Source organism: Oncorhynchus masou, chromosome 28 (genome assembly GCF_036934945.1).
Source record: "Oncorhynchus masou masou isolate Uvic2021 chromosome 28, UVic_Omas_1.1, whole genome shotgun sequence".
Taxonomy (NCBI): domain Eukaryota; kingdom Metazoa; phylum Chordata; class Actinopteri; order Salmoniformes; family Salmonidae; genus Oncorhynchus; species Oncorhynchus masou.
The window spans coordinates 34,244,807-34,266,186 of NC_088239.1; the positions used below are offsets into that span (position 1 = coordinate 34,244,807).

Consider the following 21,380-nt stretch of genomic DNA (forward strand, 5'->3'; position numbering starts at 1 on the left):
ACCTTTGTGTCAGAGTTAAATATAACAAGATTCGTCAACGCCACCCAACCAGGTGCTTTCAAAAACTAAAATGTGCAGTTGCTCCATTTACAGGCAAAGCTCTTATGTGAGCACTGTGCATTTTCACAGAAGCTCTCCTGTTGTAGTATTTCAGAGGCATTTCCCTTGTAGCACAATAGTGGTTGTTTATGTATAAATGTGAAAATGCACCTTTTGAGGCCAATAGTTTGAAGGACAAAATATCCAAAAAGTTGTGTTCAAAACTTATTAGTGTGGAAAATACATATTTTTGAATCAAGTTCAAAAGCATAAAAGTAGCTAAACCGGTGCAGACATGACAACATGGTATCATTAATAGGTTCTTCTGTTCTGTTTCTGTGCCTTTCAGGGGATGTATGAAAAAGTGACTGAATATGATACTTTGGGGAATCACTGTCACGGCTTTCGTTGTGGGAAGGAGGAGCGGACCAAAATGCAGCGTGGTTGTTATTCATTTTATTTAATTAAAGAAACTATACACGATAAACTAACAAAATAACAAACGTGCGAAAACCAAAACAGCCCTATCTGGTGCAAAACACAGAGACAGGAACAATCACCCACAAACACACAGTGAAACCCAGGCTACCTAAATATGTTTCCCAATCAGAGACAATGACTAACACCTGCCTCTGATTGAGAACCATATCAGGCCAGACATAGAAATAGACAAACAAGACATTCAACATAGAATGTCCACTCAGATCACACCCTGACCAACCAAACATAGAAACATACAAAGTAAACTATGGTCAGGGTATGACAGTACCCCCCCCCCCTCCCAAGGTGCGGACTCCGGCCGCAAAACCTGAACCTATCGGGGAGGGTCTGGGTGGGCATCTGTCCGCGGTCGCGGCTCTGGTGCTGGACGTGGCCCCCACTTCACCGTAGTCTTCCCCCACCTTGTCCGCTTCCGTGACCTCCTAGCCACGGCAACCCTACTTAATAACACGGGACAGAGGGGCAGCTCGGGACAGAGGGGCAGCTCGGGACAGAGGGGCTCTTCAGACTCCGGCAGCAGCACCGTACAGGCGGGAGACTCCGGCAGCAGTGCCGGACAGGCGGGAGACTCCGGCAGCACAGGAGAAGAGGAAGGCTCTGGCAGATCCTGGCTGACTGGCGGATCTGGAAGAGTCTTGCTGACTGGTGGATCTGGAAGAGTCTGGCATACTGGCGGATCTGGAAGAGTCGGGCAGACTGGCGGATCTGGAAGAGTCGGGCAGACTGGCGGATCTGGAAGAGTCGGGCAGACTGGCAGATCTGGAAGAGTCTGGCTGACTGATCTGGAAGAGTCTAGTTGACAGAAGAGTCTGGCGGATCTGGAAGAGTCTGGCTGACTGGCAGATCTGGAAGAGTCTGCTGACTGGTGGATCTGGAAGGGTCTGGCTGACTGGCAGATCTGGAAGGGTCTGGCTGACTGGCAGATCTGGAAGGGTCTGGCTGACTGGCAGATCTGGAAGGGTCTGGCTGACTGGCAGATCTGGAAGAGTCTAGTTGACTGGCGGATGTGGAAGAGTCTGGCTGACTGGCGGATCTGGAAGAGTCTGGCTGACTGGCGGATCTGGAAGAGTCTGGCTGACTGGCGGATCTGGAAGCGTCTGGCAGATTGGCAGATCTGGAAGAGTCTGGCTGACTGGCAGATCTGGAAGAGTCTGGCTGACTGGCGGATCCTGGCAGACTGACGGCTCTGGCTGCTCCATACTGACTAGCGGCTCTGGCTGCTTCATGCTGACTGGCGGCTCTGGCTGCTCCATGCTGACTGGCGGCTCTGACTGCTCCATGCAGACTGGCAGCTCTGACAGCTCCTTGCAGACTGGCATCTCCTTGCAGACTGGCAGCTCCTTGCAGACTGGCAGCTCCTTGCAGACTGGCAGCTCCATGCAGACTGGCAGCCCCATGCAGACTGGCAGCCCCATGCAGACTGGCAGCTCTGGCTGCTTCATGCAGACTGGCAGCTCTGGCTGCTTCATGCAGACTGGCAGCTCTGGCTGCTCCATGCAGGCTGGCAGCGCTAAACAAGCAGGAGACTCCGGCAACGCTGTAGAGGCGGAAGGCTCTGGCAGCGCTAAACAGGCGGGAGACTCCAGCAGCGCAGGAAAGGAGGAAGGCTCTGGCTGCGCTGAACAGGCGGGAGACTCCGGCAGCGCAGGAGAGGAGAAAGTCTCCGGCAGCGCTGGAGAGGCGAGAGGCTCCGGCAGTGCTGGAGAGGAGGAAGGCTCGGGCAGTGCTGAACAGGCGGGAGACTCCGACAGCGCAGGAGAGGAGAAACGCTCCGGTATCACTGGAGAGGCGAGGCGCACTGTAGGCCTGATGCGTGGTGCTCGCACTGGTGGTACTGGGCCGACGACACGCACAGGAAGCCTGGTGCAGAGAGCTGCCACCGGAGGACTGATGTGTGGAGGTGGCACTGGATAGACCGGACTGTGCAGGCGCACTGGAGCTCTTGAGCACCGAGCCTGCCCAACCTTACCTGGCTTGATGCCCTGGTATAATATAATAAATAATAATATATCCCATTTAGCAGACGCTTTTGTCCAGCCCAAGACCAATACCCAGCGGGAGGAGCTGGCGTATGCTCTACCGACTGAGCCACACAGGACCCACTGAGCCATGCACCCGCACTGGAGACACCGTGCGCTCCACAGCATAACACGGTGCCTGCCCGGTCTCTGTAGCCCCCCGGTAAGCACAGGAAGTTTGCACAGGTCTCCTACCTGGCGTATCCCTACTCCCTGTGAGCCCCCCCCCAAGACATTTTTGGGGCTGACTCTCGGGCTTCCTTCCGCGCCGCCATGCTTGCTTCGCCATCTTCATTCTCCTATAACCCTCTTCGCACTGCTCCAGTGAATCCCAGGCGGGCTCCGGCACTCTCCCTGGGTCGACCGCCCACCTGTCTATTTCCTCCCAAGTAGTGTCGTCCCGACATTGTTGCTCCTGCTACCGCTGTTGCTTCTCCTCATACCAGCGCCTCTCAGCTCTCACCGCCTCCAGTTCTTCTTTGGGACGGCGATATTCTCCAGGCAGATCCCAGAGTCCTTCTCCAAACAATTCGTCCTCCCATGTCCATTCCTCTTTATGTTGCTCCTGTTGTTTCTTTTGCCTGTGACCACGCCGCTTGGTCCTGTAGTGGTGGGTGATACTGTCACTGCTTTCGTTGTGGGAAGGATGAGTGGACCAAAATGCAGTGTGGTTGTTATTAATTTTATTTAATTAAAGAAACTATACACGATAAACTAACAAAATGACAAACGTGCGAAAACCGAAAACAGCCCTATCTGGTGCAAAACACAGAGACAGGAATAATCACACACAAACACACAGTGAAACCCAGGCTACCTAAATATGGTTCCCAATCAGAGACAATGACTAACACCTGCCTCTGATTGAGAACCATATCAGGCCAGACATAGAAATAGACAAACAAAAAAAGACATCCAACATAGAATGCCCACTCAGATCACACCCTGACCAACCAAACATAGAACCACACACTCTTCTCACACTCTCCACACACTCTTCAATTGTTTCTCTGGTTGAAAAAAAAAACGTCCATCCTCCCACATATACAAATGTATATGAATATACTCCGTTTATCCTTAGAACTATGCAGGAAAATATGGTTGTAGAGAATACATATTTGGATTCTGTGCCATATGTGCTTGGCTGCGCTTATGCTTGTGTGCTGATATGTATGTACGTTTGTGTGTGTTTATACATATGATCTGCTTCCGAGTGGATCATAGCTATAGATCATCAAATCTGACCTTCTCCAGTTGTGAACAATGGATTAGAAAAGAAGACAGGCCCAGATTATGATTATGATGTAAATGAGGACATGTATTTGTTTACATCGTAAATACTGCAGATGGATGGGCCAGGGATGCCTTTCAATCCTTTCACTCCTTTATTGTTTTTTACCTCCTGTGTTTGATATGGTGCCATCACAACAACGGAACAGTGTGATGTATTCCCCTCGCTGGGAGGTGACTGCACAAAGCCTTTGTCCATGGGGAAGATCGTTGAGCCACTCACACTGGCTGCCCCCACAGCGTAGTTTTCTAAACAACATGTTCTTCGACCCATGTCTTGGACGCAGTGGGGTATGAGTAGATGGGTGTGAAAAGGGGAAAGATAGGAGGTTGGAGATGAAGTCATTATGAGTTCTTGACCGTGTTCTCAGAATGCTGAGCCGCCTACAGACAGCCTTAGAATGGATCGCTGCCCCCGTCTCTAGAGTGGTGTGTGCAAACAGGCCCCTATTTGAATCTCTTCCTCTCTCACCCTGGCTCTCTATCTACTCCCTCTCTCTTTCTCTCTATCTTGATCTCTGTCTTCTCTCCTCGCCCCTGCGTTGAGCATCAGTGGTGAGAGGAGGAGAGGGCAGGGGGAAGCAGCAGCAGCTCTACACAGTTTGGCAGACCCCTACTCAGGTTTGTTGCCGATAAGAGGATCAGGCATGGTAATGGCTTCAGGGGATAATCATCTGGTGCCTCGTCTGCCCATACAAAAACATGCAGAGCGAGGCTTGGAGGGTGGGGACGTACACATTGGGGGTTAGTCATCCCCTTTGCAGAAGAAAAGATTACCAGAGACAATAGACAGAGGTCACTGTAGAGGAATCCTCAGTCCTACCAAGGGAGGCATGCAAATTCACATGCTGAGAGACACACACACTTGCCTGAATATGCATGAGCACAATCACACACATGCAGTGACACACGCACGCACACACACATACGAACAAGTTACACACTTGCCCAAACTGAGAATGAACAACAGAGGGAGATAACTAATTGCCCATACAGTAGATCCGGGGCTTGTGCTTGTAAGAGGCTTTTAGTCAGAAAAAAATGTGTTTGTGGTGGATTTGTCTGCTTTAGTCACTTTCTCTAAAAGATTCCTTTAAAAAATGACTGGTCTGCTGAAATGTACTAAGCCTAAAGTAATGATATTGTTTAGTGGCAACATGTTTGGCGTAACCCTTGTTGGCTCCTGTCCAGGGGATCCAGTTAAATACTGTACAGGATTCATTTTGTCTCTCATTTAGAAAGACTTTATCCCGCATGCCAACCAGAAGTACAGCATGATGAGACGAATACCAAGCTAGTAAAGTTCAATGAAAAGAAATGTGTGATATACTGTACAGTGGCTTTCGACAGTATTCACCCCCTTGGCATTGTTCTTATTTTGTTGCCTTACAACCTGGAATTAAAATAGATGTTTGGGTGGTTTTTATTATTTGATTTACACAACGTGCCTACTACTTTGAAAATTCAAAATATTTTTTATTGTGAAACAAATAAGAAATAAGACAGAAAAACTGAACTTGAGTGTGCATAACTATTCACCCCCCCAAAGTCAATACTTTGTAGAGCCACCTTTTGCATGAATTTCAGCTGCAAGTCTCTTGGGGTATGTCTCTATAAGCTTGGCACATCTAGCCTCTGGGATTTTTTCCCATTCTACAAGGCAAAACTTCTCCAGCTTCTTCAAGTTGGATGGGTTCCGCTGTTGTACAACAATCTTTAAGTCATACCACAGATTCTCAATTGGATTGAGGTCTAGGCTTTGACTAGGCCATTCCAAGACATTTAAATGTTTCCCCTTAAACCACCCGAGTGTTGCTTTAACAGTATGCTTAGGGCCAATGTCCTGCTGGAATGTGAACCTCCGTACCAGTCTCAAATCTCTGGAAGACTGAAACAGGTTTCCCTCAAGAATTTCCCTGTATTTAGCGCCGTCCATCGTTCCTTCAATTCTGACCAATTTCCCAGTCCCTGCCGATGAAAACCATCTCAACAGCATGATGCTGCCACCACCATGCTTCACTGTGGAGATGCTGTTCTCGGGGTAATGAGAGGTGTTGGGTTTGCGCCAGACGTAGCGGTTTCCTTGATGGCCAAAAAGCTCAATTTTAGTCTCATCTGACCAGAGTACCTTCTTCCATATGTTTGGGGAGTCTGCCACATACCTTTTGGCGAACACCAAATGTGTTTGCTCATTTTTTCTTGAAGCAATGGCTTTTTTCTGGCCACTCTTCCGCAAGCCAAGCTCTATGGAGTGTATGGCTTAAAGTGGTCCTATGGACAGAGCTTTGCAGCTCCTTCAGAGATCAGAGTTATTTGGTCTCTTTGTTGCCTCTCTCTGTTTGTTGTGGTGCCATTTTCTTTCCATTTTTTAATCATGGATTTATTTGTGCTCCTTTGGATGTTCAAAGTTTCTGTTATTTTTTTATAACCCAACCCTAATCTGTACTTCTCCACAACTTTGTCCATGACCTGTTTGGAGAGCTCCTTGGTCTTCATGGTGCCGCTTGCTTGGCGGTGCCCCTTGCTTAGTGGTGTTGCAGACTCTGTGTGCTTTCAAAACAGGTGTATATATGCTGAGATCACGTGACAGATCATGTGAGACTTAGATTGCACACAGGTGGACTTTATTTAACAAATGATATAACTTCTGAAAGTAATTGGTTGCACCAGATCTTATTTCGGGATTTGATAGCAAAGGGGGTGAGGTGAATACATATGCACGCACCACTTTCACATTTTTAAAAAACATGTTATTCTTTTCATTTCACTTCTCCAATTCGAACTATTTTGTGTATGTCCATTATGTGAAATCCAAATAAAATTACATTTAAATTACAGGTTGTAATGCAATAAAATAGGAAAAAAGCCAAGGGGGATGAATACTTTTAAAAGGCACTGTATATGATTTATATTTGAATACGGTACAGGGTCCATGTTCACAAATAAATGTGAGGTGCTAGTTTATCTCCTTTAATATTATCACATATTCCAAATGTACACTATAACAATAACATTACATCACCAAAGAGAGATGCATTTAGCTACAGTGCAATTAAAAAAAGGAACACCATTTCCAATCGCAAAACACAAAGCAAAATGAACCGTCATACAGCAGTATTGAAGGACAAACTGTAATTTTTCCTCCCCAACTTGGCCTCTCTAACAATTTTACTTTTCAAAGTCAGAACCATTGTCAGTGTTCAGCTAGTCTAGTGGACCTTTTCAACCCGGTCTGTAGTCATCAATTTAACACTTAATTTTGCCAAAGCCAGACACTGTCAGCAGTCTCATTTCTCTATCACAAATGCCATTAGTGGGCTGTATGAACATTAAATCATCGGAGAGCCTCTAAACCATTACCGCTCCTTTGGTCCTGATGAGTTATTACTGGACTCTGAAAAAGGTAATGGTCAGATGATGTTTGAGGAGAGCTAAGTGCAAAGACAGCTGCAACGTCTTCAGTGGAGTAGTGAAAAGTTTGAGCCTGGATTTCTGCTTGTCAAACAAAACCTGAAGTAAGTGGAAATATTAGATACAAGTGGACACAGTGCCACCCATTGGGCACTTAAGAATCAATGGTTTCCAGTGAGCGTTTCAATATTTATTCAATGAAGATTAAAGTCCTTTGAAAGTACAAAAGCGAACTAAACCCCAAAGTTATGAAAATCTAATTTGCATTTATTCTGTTCATTTGAATGCAGTCTCCCTGTCTGGATACAGTGTAACACTATCAGATAGAGCACATACCGTGCTGAAATGGAGAGAACAGTCTTACAACAAACATCTGTGGTTTGAGCTGGATATTATACCAGGAGGTTAGTGGAGTTATTTTGGGCCCTGGTGTGCAAGGCACCCATGGAGGAAGGCAAAGAATATGCCACAGATCAGCAGGATTAACAGGTGGCCCAACGCAGAACAACACCTTCATCACGCTTTGAAAGTGTGTGTGTTTGTGTACACGTGTGTGTGTGGTGTTTTAGTTTTTTGTATCAAAGAGAGGGAAAAGAAAGTGAAATAGAGAGAGAGAGGGGTATATAGAAATAATACTATGAAAAAAGAGAGAGGAAGAGAAAGAGATTGAAAAAGGTAAATAAAGAAGGCTAAGAGCCACTCAGTATGGAGTTGTGGTTTCTCTCTGGCGGCCTGGAGGCGTGTGGATGTGGGGGTGTAATAGATTAGAGCTGTGTGCCAGGGCTCATCTCGGGGCTAAACCCTGTCCTATTAGAGTGCCAGGTATGTAGTGTGAGAAGTCACTCCACTACTATAGCCTATGGGTCGTGGTCAATAGTAGTGTACTATAAAGGGAGTCAGTCTCAGACCGACACCAAATCACTGTGAGAGAGCGGTGTGTGAGAGAGCCAAGGACACTGAACAGTGTGACTGATGGAGGACAATAAAGTGTGCATCCTCTTCTCTATCTCTGCAGTGAGGCCACCAAATTCAATGCGGCACTCTCCCGGGACCTAGATGATGCTGATGGTCTCCTCATTGTGTTCCATGCTCAATTGACCGGTGATGTCATGGGGGGAGATGGAGGCCTAATGCTAGTTGGACATCCCCATGATGGGTCGAGCTGTCAGTCAATCAATGGCTGAGATGACCCTGTGAAAATCACCCCCATACTGTAGCTCCAAACAGAGCTATTGGACCGGCCCTCAACCACTGAGCCATTTACTATACACAATGGCTTCACTGATCTGCAGTCAGAAAATACCCTACTTCCTTTGCATTCCTCTGTTGTTGTTTATGAAAATCACTGCAATGCACATGAATGGAATTAAAAATTGTGTTGTGATGTGCTGACTGCCCTGCATGTGAAGACAAGGGAAGTTAATGATTCATGAGTGACATTGCACATACATAATACTAAATGGGATTTATGACTCAGCCTCTAATGAAATATTTATCAGGGAGGATTGATCTATTTTATACCTGCTTTCATCTTCCAGCTTGTTTTGTTGTTTGTTTGTCTGGTTGTTATACTTGCATTTAGCTAGCATAAACAGGTGTGTTGATATTGATCTGTGTTGTGATAAAGTGTAATAATGCAACAATTATTCTGTGAAAACGGGTTTATACTGTATTTACCTCAAGGTGTTAGCATACTGTAAGATGGTTAGAGGGGTGGGGGGAGGAGAAGGCAGGGAAGGAGGAAAATGGAGGGAGGAAGAAAGTGAGACAGAGGGGGAAAAAACGGGGGTTGTTGAAAGATCAGTTATTTTAATATTGAACTCAATACAAACAAATGGAGAACCTATTAAAAATGTATCATCCTGCTTCTGCTTCCAAAATAAAGCACCGGGGAGTAGCTAGGCTGAGAAATGGCTCCATAAAACACGTTCCCCCGCTCAGGGAGGTAGATCAGAATGAGAAGCCAAAAGCAGCCCCCAAGTCAAAGCCATAAATACAGATTAAAAAAGTTCATTTGACAGTTTACAATATACTGTATGTACTGGTGTTTTCTTAAGTGCTGGTATAACAAATGTCACTTGTACTGTGTTATAAATTCATATTTTTATCATAGACTAGAAACATATTTTCAAAGCTTGTTTACCTAAATGATTACGACAACGGTGCCTTAATTAATTCAAAATTAACAAAGTCCCCTTGGATCATAAATAGTGTTCAATAGAAAAACCTTGGGTTTCCTTCATTCGGTATCACCGCCAGTGCAACGAAGGTGCACATTTACATATCAAAGGGCTAGGCCAGCGAGTCTAGAATTCAAAGCGTGCTCTGTTGTGATGTTGAAGAGCAGTAACACTGACATGAGAGGAAGTCTGTCTGTCTGTCTGGCCTCTTTACACATTCCCCTGTTGAGAAGAGAGATCGTTCTCTGTGGTTTGTGTCTCAAATGGCACCCTCCTATACAAGGGTCCATGGAGCTCTGATCCAAACAGTGCATGCACCATATAGGGAATAGTGTGCCATTTGGGATGCAAGCCTAGAATACCGTACAATAACTTGCATACCAATTCCTATCATAATGAAACACTTCAGGAATGTGGAAAGCTGAAAATGGACCATGGACATGAATCTAGAGAGGGAGGTGAGAGCAGTGTGTGAATTATGGGGAGACCCATTCCCCCAAAATGAGACATGAGCTTCCTTAAAAATGCAGGAGCTCAAGTTTAACCAATTGTTATGAAATGCATTGTTGTAGTGATACAGCGTTAAAAAATAAAATAAAAGATTATTCTAAATAAAATGAACTCCCCCCAACTCTCTGTCATGGATTAAACCAGTGACAGTTGGTTCAGGTTCTTTTAATCACATTGTATTAATTTCTCCACTCCGCCTGCCTGCCTCTCTCTGTCTATCTTTAGCTTTTGCTAGTAAACTTTCTGTATCGACTGGGTTCAGCCTGCTAGCGAAATTGCAACATTGTTTTAACTGGGTCCCCACAGTTTCCTACGCCGATCAGCTCAGGAGAGACACAGTTGTATTTGCTTGCGTCTCGTATTTCAGCACCTTTTCAGGTGTCCCAGGGGATTTTAACAAGGCTAATCTGAAAACAAGACTCCGTAAATTTTATCAGCATATCAATTGCGCAACCAGGGGCGGGAAAACCTTGGATCACTGTTACTCTAACTTCCGCGACGCATATAAGGCCCTGCCCCGCCCCCCTTTCGGAAAAGCTGACCACGACTCCATTCTGCTGATACCTGCCTACAGACAAAAGCTAAGAAAAGAAGCTCCCACGCTGAGGTCTGTCCAACGCTGGTCCGACCAAGCTGACTCCACACTCCAAGACTGCTTCCATCACGTGGACTGGGACATGTTTCGTATTGCGTCAAATAACAACATTGACGAATACGCTGATTCGGTGTGCGAGTTCATTAGAACGTGCGTTGAAGATGTCGTTCCCATAGCAACGATTAAAACATTCCCTAACCAGAAACCTTGGATTGATGGCAGCATTCGCGTGAAACTGAAAGCGCGAACCACTGCTTTCAATCAGGGCAAGGTGTCTGGTAACATGACTGAATACAAACAATGCAGCTATTCCCTCCGTAAGGCTATCAAACAAGCTAAGCGTCAGTACAGAGACAAAGTAGAATCCCAATTCAAGAGGCATGTGGCAGGGTCTACAGTCAATCACGGACTATAGGAAGAAATCCAGCCCAGTCACGGACCAGGATGTCTTGCTCCCAGGCAGACTAAATAACTTTTTTGCCCGCTTTGAGGACAATACAGTGCCACTGACACTGCCTGCAACAGAAAAATGCGGTCTCTCCTTCACTGCAGCCGAGGTGAGTAAAACATTTAAACGTGTTAACCCTCGCAAGGCTGCAGGCCCAGACGGCATCCCCAGCCGCGCCCTCAGAGCATGCGCAGACCAGCTGGCTGGTGTGTTTACGGACATATTCAATCAATCCCTATACCAGTCTGCTGTTCCCACATGCTTCAAGATGGCCACCATTGTTCCTGTTCCCAAGAAAGCTAAGGTAACTGAGCTAAACGACTACCGCCCGTAGCACTCACTTCCGTCATCATGAAGTGCTTTGAGAGACTAGTCAAGGACCATATCACCTCCACCCTACCTGACACCCTAGACCCACTCCAATTTGCTTACCGCTCAAATAGGTCCACAGACGATGCAATCTCAACCACACTGCACACTGCCCTAACCCATCTGGACAAGAGGAATACCTATGTGAGAATGCTGTTCATCGACTACAGCTCGGCATTCAACACCATAGTACCCTCCAAGCTCTTCATCAAGCTCGAGACCCTGGGTCTCGACCCCGCCCTGTGCAACTGGGTACTGGACTTCCTGACGGGCCGCCCCTAGGTGGAGAGGGTAGGTAACAACATCTCCTCCCCGCTGATCCTCAACACTGGGGCCCCACAAGGGTGCGTTCTGAGCCCTCTCCTGTACTCCCTGTTCACCCACGACTGCGTGGCCACGCCTCCAACTCCATCATCAAGGTTGCGGACGACACAACAGTGGTAGGCTTGATTACCAACAACTACGAGACGGCCTACAGGGAGGAGGTGAGGGCCCTCGGAGTGTGGTGTCATGAAAATAACCTCACACTCAACGTCAACAAAACTAAGGAGATGATTGTGGACTTCAGGAAACAGCAGAGGGAGCACCCCCCTATCCACATCGATGGAACAGTAGTGGAGAGAGTAGCAAGTTTTAAGTTCCTCGGCATACACATCACAGACAAACTAAATTGGTCCACTCACACAGACAGCATCGTGAAGAAGGCGCAGCAGCGCCTCTTCAACCTCAGGAGGCTGAAGAAATTTGGCTTGTCACCAAAAGCACTCACAAACTTCTACAGATGCACATTCGAGAGCATCCTGGCGGGCTGTATCACCGCCTGGTACGGCAACTGCTCCGCCCTCAACCGTAAGGCTCTCCAGAGGGTAGTGAGGTCTGCACAACGCATCACCGGGGGCAAACTACCTGCCCTCCAGGACACCTACACCACCCGATGTTACAGGAAGGCCATAAAGATCATCAAGGACATCAACCACCCGAGCCACTGCCTGTTCACCCCGCTATAATCCAGAAGGCGAGGTCAGTACAGGTGCATCAAAGCTGGGACCGAGAGACTGAAAAACAGCTTCTATCTCAAGGCCATCAGACTGTTAAACAGTCACCACTAACATTGAGTGGCTGCTGCCAACACACTGACACTGACTCAACTCCAGCCACTTTAATAATGGGAATTGATGGGAAATGATGTAAATATATCACTAGCCACTTTAAACAATGCTACCTTATATAATGTTACTTACCCTACATTATTCATCTCATATGCATACGTATATACTGTACTCTATATCATCGACTGCATCCTTATGAAATACATGTATCACTAGCCACTTTAACTATGCCACTTTGTTTACATACTCATCTCATATGTATATACTGTACTCGATACCATCTACTGTATCTTGCCTATGCTGCTCTGTACCATCACTCATTCATATATCCTTATGTACATATTCTTTATCCCCTTACACTGTGTATAAGACAGTAGTTTAGGAATTGTTAGTTAGATTACTTGTTGGATATTACTGCATTGTCGGAATTAGAAGCACAAGCATTTCTTAAATCCAAAATGGTTCTACACTCGCATTAACATCTGCTAACCATGTGTATACCAGTTTCATTTAAGGACCAAAGAATTGACAGCTGTGCCACATAAATTGCTAAATAGTTGGGAAGTGATTTTCAATGTACCGATTCCATGGCACATGGTGTATGAATTGACACTCAAAATGACACTGGATTCAAAATTTCACATTTGTTAATATAAATAATTATACAAAATTCTTTCAACCAATAGAATGTTATATATATATTGGGCATACAATCTTTCCAGGAGCCAGAGTCATTAGATCATTTATTTTGGGAAAGTTGAAGTCAGAAATGTACATACACCTTAGCCAAATACATTTAATCTCAGTTTTTCACAATTCCTGACATTTAATCCAAAAAACCCTGTTTTAGGTCAGTTAGGATCACCACTTTATTTTAAGAATGTTAAATGTCAGAATAATAGTAGAGAGTGATTTATTTCTGCTTTTATTTCTTTCATCTCATCCCAGTGGGTCAGAAGTTTGCATACACTCAATTAGTATATGGTAGCTGGTGGTTGGGTCAAACGTTTCAGGTTGCTTTCCACAAGCTTCCCACAATAAGTTGAGTGAATTTTGGCCCATTCCTCCTGACAGAGCTGGTGTAACTGAGTCAGGTTTGTAGGGCTCCTTGCTCACACACGCTTTATCTGTTCTGCCCACAACTTTTCTATAGGATTGAGGTCAGGGCTTTGTGATGGCCACTCCAATACCTTGACTTTGTTGTCCTTAAGCCATTTTGCCACAACTTTGGAAGTAGGCTTGGGGTCATTGTCCATTTGGTAGACCCATTTGCTACCAAGCTTTAACTTCCTGACTGATGTCTTGATATGTTACTTCAATATATCCACTTAATTTTCCTTCCTGAAGATGACATATATTTTGTGAAGTTCACCAGTCCCTACTTTAGATTTTTTCAGGGGGCAGGCTATTTGTTGTTCCATGGAGTGAATCTGTTATTCAACGTGTTTTTACGGGCTAATAACAGTAAGTCCAAATAAAATGTTTCATCATATACTTTTTTTTATATTTTCAGTACCAGTCAAAATATTGGATTTTAGATTCTTCAAAGTAGCCACCCTTTGCCTTGATAATAGCTTTGCACACTCTTGGCATTCTCTCAACCAGCTTCATCTGGAATGCTTTTCCAACAGGAGTTGGAGTTCCCACATATGCTGAGCACTTGTTGGCTGCTTTTACTTCACTCTGCGGTCCAACTCATTCCAAACCATCTCAACTGGGTTGAGGTTGGGTGATTGTGGAGGTCAGATCAGCCTGGAGGTGTGTTGGGCCATTGTCCTGATGAAAAACAAATTATAGCCCCACTAAGTGCAAACCAGATGGGATGGTGTATTGCTGTAGAATACTGAGGTAGCCATACTGCTTAAGAGTGCTTTGGATTCTAAATAAATCACAGACGGTGTCACTAGTAAAGTACCACCACACCATCAAACCTCCTCCATGCTTCACGGTGGAACCACACATACGGATATCATCTGTTCACCTACTCTGCCTACTCCTAAAATTTTGACTCATCAGATCAAAGGACAGATTTCCACCAGTCTAATGTCCATTGCTCGTAATTATAAGCCCAAGCAAGTCTCTTATTCTTATTGGTGTCCTGTTGTAGTCCCATAGAGCGATGAACAATTGGTCCAGCATTGTCGAGGTTAGGGGAGGGTTTGGCCGAGGTAGGCTGTCATTGTAAAATAAGAATTTGTTTTTAACTGACTTTCCTAGTTAAATTAAGTTTAAAAAAAAAATAGTTGTTTCTTTGCAGCAATTCGACCATGAAGGCCTGATTAACACAGTCTCTTCTGAACAGTTGAATTTGAGATGTGTCTGTTACTTGAAATACGTGAAGCATTTATTTGGGCTACAATATGAGACGCAGTTAACTCTAACGAACTTATCCTTTGCAGCAGAGGTAACTCTTGGTCTTCCTTTCCCATGTCAGTCCTCATGAGAGCCAATTTCATCATGGTGCTTGATGTTTTTTTCGATTTCACTTGACTGACCTTCATGTCTTAAAGTAATGATGGACCGTTGTTTCTCTTTGCTTATTTTAGCTATTCTTGCCATAATATGCACTTGGTATTTTTTATCAAATATGGCTGTCTTCTGTATAACACCTTGTCACAACACAACTGATTTGTTCATGCGTATTTAAGAAGGAAATAAATTCCATAAATTAACTTTTAACAAGGCACACTTTTGACAAGGTACAGGTGACTAACTCATGAAGCTGGTTGAGAAAATGCCAAGAGTGTGCAAAGCTGTCATCAAGGGAATGTGTGGCTACTTTGAAGAATCTCAAATATAACAAATTTTAATTTGTTGAACACTTTTTTTGTTACTACTATGTTATTTTATAGTTTTCATGTCTTCACAATTTTTCAACAGTGTAGAAAATAGTAAAAATAAATAAAACCCTTGAATGAGTTGGTGTGTCCAAACTTTTGCCTGGTACTGCATATATATATTTTTTTTATGATTAAAAATCAAATAGCAAAATTATGCTTGGTATGACCTTCTTAATTAAAACAATTCCATATAGCAGTAGAAAACTGTGGCTGGCCGAGAGTGCGTTTACCTCCTCTAACCTCGTTCTCATTTTGACTCTACTGTTACCATATCTTAATTGAATTCACTGCTTGGCACACTATACTTTACAATGACGTCTACAAGCCAAAGCTCCTGACCTTGAAAAATAACACTGTGGACAGGACTTGATAAAAATGTTACAGGACAAAGAAAAAGTTCAAGCAATAAAACTCTTTTACAGGCTTGGGGATAGCTACCGTAATTCAATTTTTAGCAAGAGTCGATAATGTCTTCCTTCTAAAGATTTGGAAAGATTTGAGTATAACTACAGAACCCAATTTACCTTGAATTTGTGTGCGCACGTACATTTGTGCATGCGTATAAGTGTACATGCATGCGTGTATGTCCATGCATGCTCGCGTTCACTGGTGTTTGTGTATTTGTGCTGCGAATGTGGAGACAGAGTGTCATATCGCTCCAGGTCTCCAGTGAGAGTGTGTCTAATGAGGCCTACTGTAGACCTTCTGCTTCCCACCTCTCCTCTCAACCTCCCTCCACCTGTGCCTGTATTTCAGCTGAGTTATGCATTGCAGTGTAGTGCAGGCTGTGTAGTGTGTGTGTGTGTGTTGTGTGTGTATGAGGTATAAGGTAAAGGAAAAGCCTTTATTTGAATGCAATTGATCCCCAACCTGAAGAACATACAAATACCTATGCGTGATAAAAGCATGTAAATAGACATATACTGTACTTTGTTTCTAAGGTGACCTTTTAAAAGCTAGCAACTCATTTACCTTAACATATTTGCAATGATCAGGTGTCTGATTGTGAGGCCATTTGAATGTATGTGCCATTCACTTTTACAAGTGTTGTGTAAACTGTAGCTATAGGCACCCTGCTCCTCTGTATTCATTTATTGCTGAGAGCGATTGAAAGTAATAGAGTGCATTTCCTGTCTAGAGAGAGTTGCTGTTGCTGAGCTGAGCCCAGTCAGTTGCATCTGGCTCACTGTAATCAAACCAGTCACAGTGGATGATGGTCAATGATTGCTCTCAAATTGGCTCCCGTTCACACATACAGCAGCATTTTATTTTTATCAGACACCTGTAATAGTTCTGAGGCTAGTGTAGGCTATCATGGAGATATTCTGTGTGTCCCGAATGGCTCCCTATTCCCTACGTAGTGCACTACTTTTGACCAGGGCCCTATGGGCACTATGTGGAAAAAAGGGGGGCATTTGGGACGAAACCGTGGCGAGGCAGTTATAGTACCATGAAGATGGATGGTAGTCATTTACCGGGGTTGTGTCTTTGCATTATCTTGCTACATTCACTGTGTTTGATTGCTCATAGAAATTGTATCATGTAAAATTCACAGCTTCTCCCCCTTGCTTGCGGCCTCTTCAAACACAAACATTTTCTCTCAGCTATTACCAGATGTTTTTACTTGTTGGCACAATAAGGTGATTTTGTTGCCAGTGTTGGTGCAATAGTGGCTGTGTGTTAGTAATTTTGAACTACACAGAAACAAATGTCTCTCATATGACACATGACTAGTGGAGTCTGACCACCAGGCTCTGTCTGTGAGTGAGTGCTGTTGTGGTAACACATGAGTGGATAGTGTGTGTGTGTGTGTGTGTGTGTGAGTATGTGTGTGCGTGGGTGTGTGCATGCTTGCATGTGTGTGTATATATCTGTGTGTGTGTGTGTTGGTACGTATCTCTGTGTGCTTATATGTATGCGTGTGTTTGTGTAAATACGTACTGTACGTGAGTGACTGGCCGTCACACCTGAGATTCCAGGAGATAGGTAGTGGTGCGTACATGGTTGTCACTGTTATTGGATGTTTACATCGCAGCTGCAGACACAGCGTGGTTACTGATGGTTACAGATGTAACCCTGCGCTCCAGCTAATTGACCCAATCAGAGATGTCACAGACATAGGAGGGAGAACACTTTAAATCAACACTTTAAGAGAGCTTTCATGCATCAGTGAATGCTCTTGAACCCACCAACTACAGCAGCTCGACTTTATTGCATGTAGTGAAATCCATTGAGGATGTGCAAAACATTGAGTGGGTGTACCTAAACATGCATTATTGCAATTTCACCTTTGGTAGCCCTTTCTACTCACAGCCCTTGTCATTACATATACGAGCTGGAAATGTCAGATTCAGTCATTGATTGGAACGCAGTGGCTGTACAGTAACATGCTATACATACATGATGTCAGAGCTCAGGTTCTTCGCTTCACAGCGCTGTATGGGTTTTGACTGATCGCCGCCATTAAAAACTTCAGCACCTCGTGCAACAAGCAGATGCACCCATCCCTCATGAAAATTGGGCTACTTTTGCACATTTGTTGTTGTCTGAGTGAGGGAAATGCTGTAAATTGAGACGAGTCGTTGTGTTCTGAAAGATGAGACGTAGAGGATTATAATAAATACCACTTTGATGTCATACAAGCAAACAACACACCCATGAGTACAAATGTGAATTGAACATTTCCATATCAACATTTATGATCACTATATTTGATCCACCGTTACAAGGATGACATGCATTATGGCCTGGGTTGTCCTGAACAAAATGAGCCTATGTTTGTTAGCTGGGGAACGTGCTCTTGAATGCACTCATGAGTCCATTCTATGCACACCAAAATGTATCTGAAGTGTCGTTTGAAAGCCTAACAATGTAAGATCATATTTTATAACATAGCTAGCCATGTTGGCAGTAGAGTAAACTTTCAAATGATGCCCACCTGACCCAGATTGTGATTTATAAAGGAATGTTTTTGGATTTCGTAAACAAAAACAGTCATTGTGTGATGGTGGGGATGCAAGGCTGTGTTCGAAACAAAAACTACTAAAGTGTGCTTGCTTCAGTTCCTCAAATGGTAAAGCTAGGAGAGCTAAATGAAAGCACCTTATAGTTGAAAGCTCTTTCCTTGAGTCATAAAAGTGCATTGAAATTACTTGTGTGTGTGGCCACTTGGAGATCATCATTTTTTCTTACCTACTCCAAAATGTCTATTAATATTATTATTATGTTACAGAATGCATCCAGAGTATATTCTTATTTTGTTATTCGCAGATGCTGTGAATAGTAGGTCTACAGCAAATGTAAAATGCACATAAAATAATCAGTGCAATGTTTGGATTAAGTCTTGTGTCAGGTGAAATGTTTTCTCTTAGAATTGCTACAATGGTCATGCATATGCTTTGTAGGGTTATTCTGTTAGAAACATCTACACTTGGCCCTATCCATGCGTGTAAGGTGTTGAAGTCAACACACCTAATCATTTATTTTCTTTCTATCAGCCACTGGACTACGAAACGAAGAAGGCCTACACCTTCAAGGTAGATGCATCCAACGCCCACCTGGACCCACGCTTCCACAGCTTAGGGGCCTTTAAAGACACGGCCACAGTGAAGATTAACGTCCTGGATGTAGATGAGCCTCCAGTGTTCACTAAGCCCTCCTATGAGATGGATGTGTACGAGGACTCACCTGTAGGTGACATCATCGGAGCAGTCACCGCCCAGGATCTGGATGCTAGCAACAGCCCTGTCAGGTAAAGTAAAAACTGTTGTTATGGTTTAGGGAATATCATGAGGAGCTAGAAGACCTTGGGAGGCACTGTAAGATCTTTATTCCTGGTCTACACTAACCTGATTCAACAACAATAAAGCCCAAACTCTCTTTATCTCTAGCAGTCTACATCTCACTAGCAGCAGTCCTGTCAAGTAAAGTTACAACTTTTATTTTGGTTTAAGAAATAGGATGAGTAACTATAGGACCTTGGGTGGTGCTGTAACACTCTGTTCATTACTCCTCAACCTGGGGGACTCCAAACAAGGCTGGGTATGTTACTTTCTAATTGCAATCTGTTACAGTTGCTAGGGACCTATCAATAAAGTCACTTTTGGATTACCAGAACTCAGTAATATGATTACTGTCAGTTACTTTTAGATTACTCTCCCCTTAAGAGCCATTAGAAAAACACAAAACAAATATTACCAGTTGATCAACATCTTTTGCAGGATAAATCAATGTTAGAAGTTAACACAGCTGGGAATAAATGGAGGTTTTACTTCATGGGTTGGTTATGTAGGCTTTTTCTAACCCATTGCTTTCTAATACAGATAATACAATTAGGCTTTGTTGGTGACACTTTGATATCTCAATAATTTGCAGCTGTTTAAGTCTATAAAAAGTGTGTGAGTTTGAGAATGTGTTTGTTAGGCTTATGTTTATTTTTTTCAGCTGCAATCGTGGTGTTTTTGAAATAAACTCATTTTTTGCAGTATAATACCACAGAACAGTTTAGACGGGAGGAACTCTATAGCTGCGATCCACACTATGCAGCTGTTGCAAGAGCGTATTTTATACTGGCTGTCCACTGGTCACAAAAACATTGGTTGAATAGAAGAAGTTTAAGATACCTATCAATCATTGTTTTTTGTGACCAGTGGACAGCCAGTCTAAAATGCGCTCTTGCAACAGCTGCCTAGTGTGGATCGCAGCTATGGATCGCAGCTATCACAGCTATGCAATTGGGTTACAGTACATATATACACTACCATTCAAAAGTTTGGGGTCACATAGAAATGTCCTTGTTTTTTAAAGAATAGCATTTTTTTGTCCATTAAAATAACATCAAATTGATCAGAAATACAGTGTAGAAATTGTTAATGTTGTCAATGACTATTGTAGCTGGAAATGGCTACAATAGAGAGTTGCGTCAATTCGAATCTGTGTCAATTCGAATCTGGTATCAGGATAAATATGACAATGAGTCACCGATTGTATGCTATGTATTTTTTATTAGCTAAGGAGTAAGTGGTAAATGCAATTTTTGTATATACGGGCTCTCTGTCCCACCTCGCAGGGCAAACAGAGAACTAACTTGTTCTTGACAAAAATATTATAAATATACTCTGAAAGAAATAGTTCCTGCTTCCGAGCCGGGCTGTCAGAGTAGAGACTGGGCGTGGTTTAGACTCACTCAGCCTATCGTTGATTGTTGTCGTACGAGCTGGTACCAGCCCCCGGGCGCTCCAGTTGATATATGTAACTGTTGCTGTGTTGAGTATCTATGCGCTCTTTCCCTAGATACCGTTATCACATATCTGGTTTCAGTTATTGTTAAGTTTGAGTTCTAACAAAAACAGTCTGTTGTTTGCTAAACTACGTTCTGTATGTGTCCATTTTTATGTTATTCTGTATTTTTCCATCATGAGAAAGGCCCATGGCCCTGAAACTGTTAACAAAGTTTCAAGTCAGCTATGTTGCATAACACATCCACACAAGTCAACAGCAGATAATATTCAATCACATATATGGTAACGGGCTATAGTGCATAACACAGAATCCTCATAGCGTACAGAGGCCTATTATCAGAGGCCTACCATCACTCCTGTGTTCCAATGGCACGTTGAAGAGGCGACTCCGGGATGCTCGTCTTCTTGGCAGAGTTTCGCTATCCTGTGTCTGTGTTCTTTTGCCCATAGTAATATTTTATTTTTATTGGCCAGTCTGAGATATGGCTTTTTCTTTGCAACTCTGCCATGAAGGCCGGCATCCCTTAGTCGCCTCTTCACTGTTGACGTTGAGACTAGTGTTTTGTGTGTACTATTTAATGAAGCTGCCAGTTAAGGACTTGTAATGGCGTCTGTTTCTCAAACTAGACACTCTAATGTACTTGTACGCTTGCTCAGATGTGCACCGGGGCCTCCCACTCCTCTATCTATTCTGGTTAGAGCCAGTTTATGCTGTTCTGTGAAGGGAGTAGTACACAGCATTGTATGAGATCTTCAGTTTCTTTGCAATTTCTCGCATGGAATAGCATTAATTTCTCAGAACAAGAATAGACTGACGAGTTTCATAGAAA

At 43.8% G+C, this 21,380-nt stretch overlaps 1 protein-coding gene across 4 annotated transcripts in view; it reads left to right on the plus strand.

Moving 5' to 3' along the window:
- LOC135518574 (cadherin-12-like) overlaps positions 1-21,380 on the plus strand; it is a 126,157-nt gene that overhangs the window by 75,135 nt on the left and 29,642 nt on the right. For all 4 annotated transcript variants that reach the window (XM_064943741.1, XM_064943742.1, XM_064943740.1 and 1 more), the window contains one exon: positions 18,808-19,061. In XM_064943741.1, the coding sequence (XP_064799813.1) occupies positions 18,808-19,061 (254 nt within the window). The remainder of the gene's footprint in view (positions 1-18,807; positions 19,062-21,380) is intronic.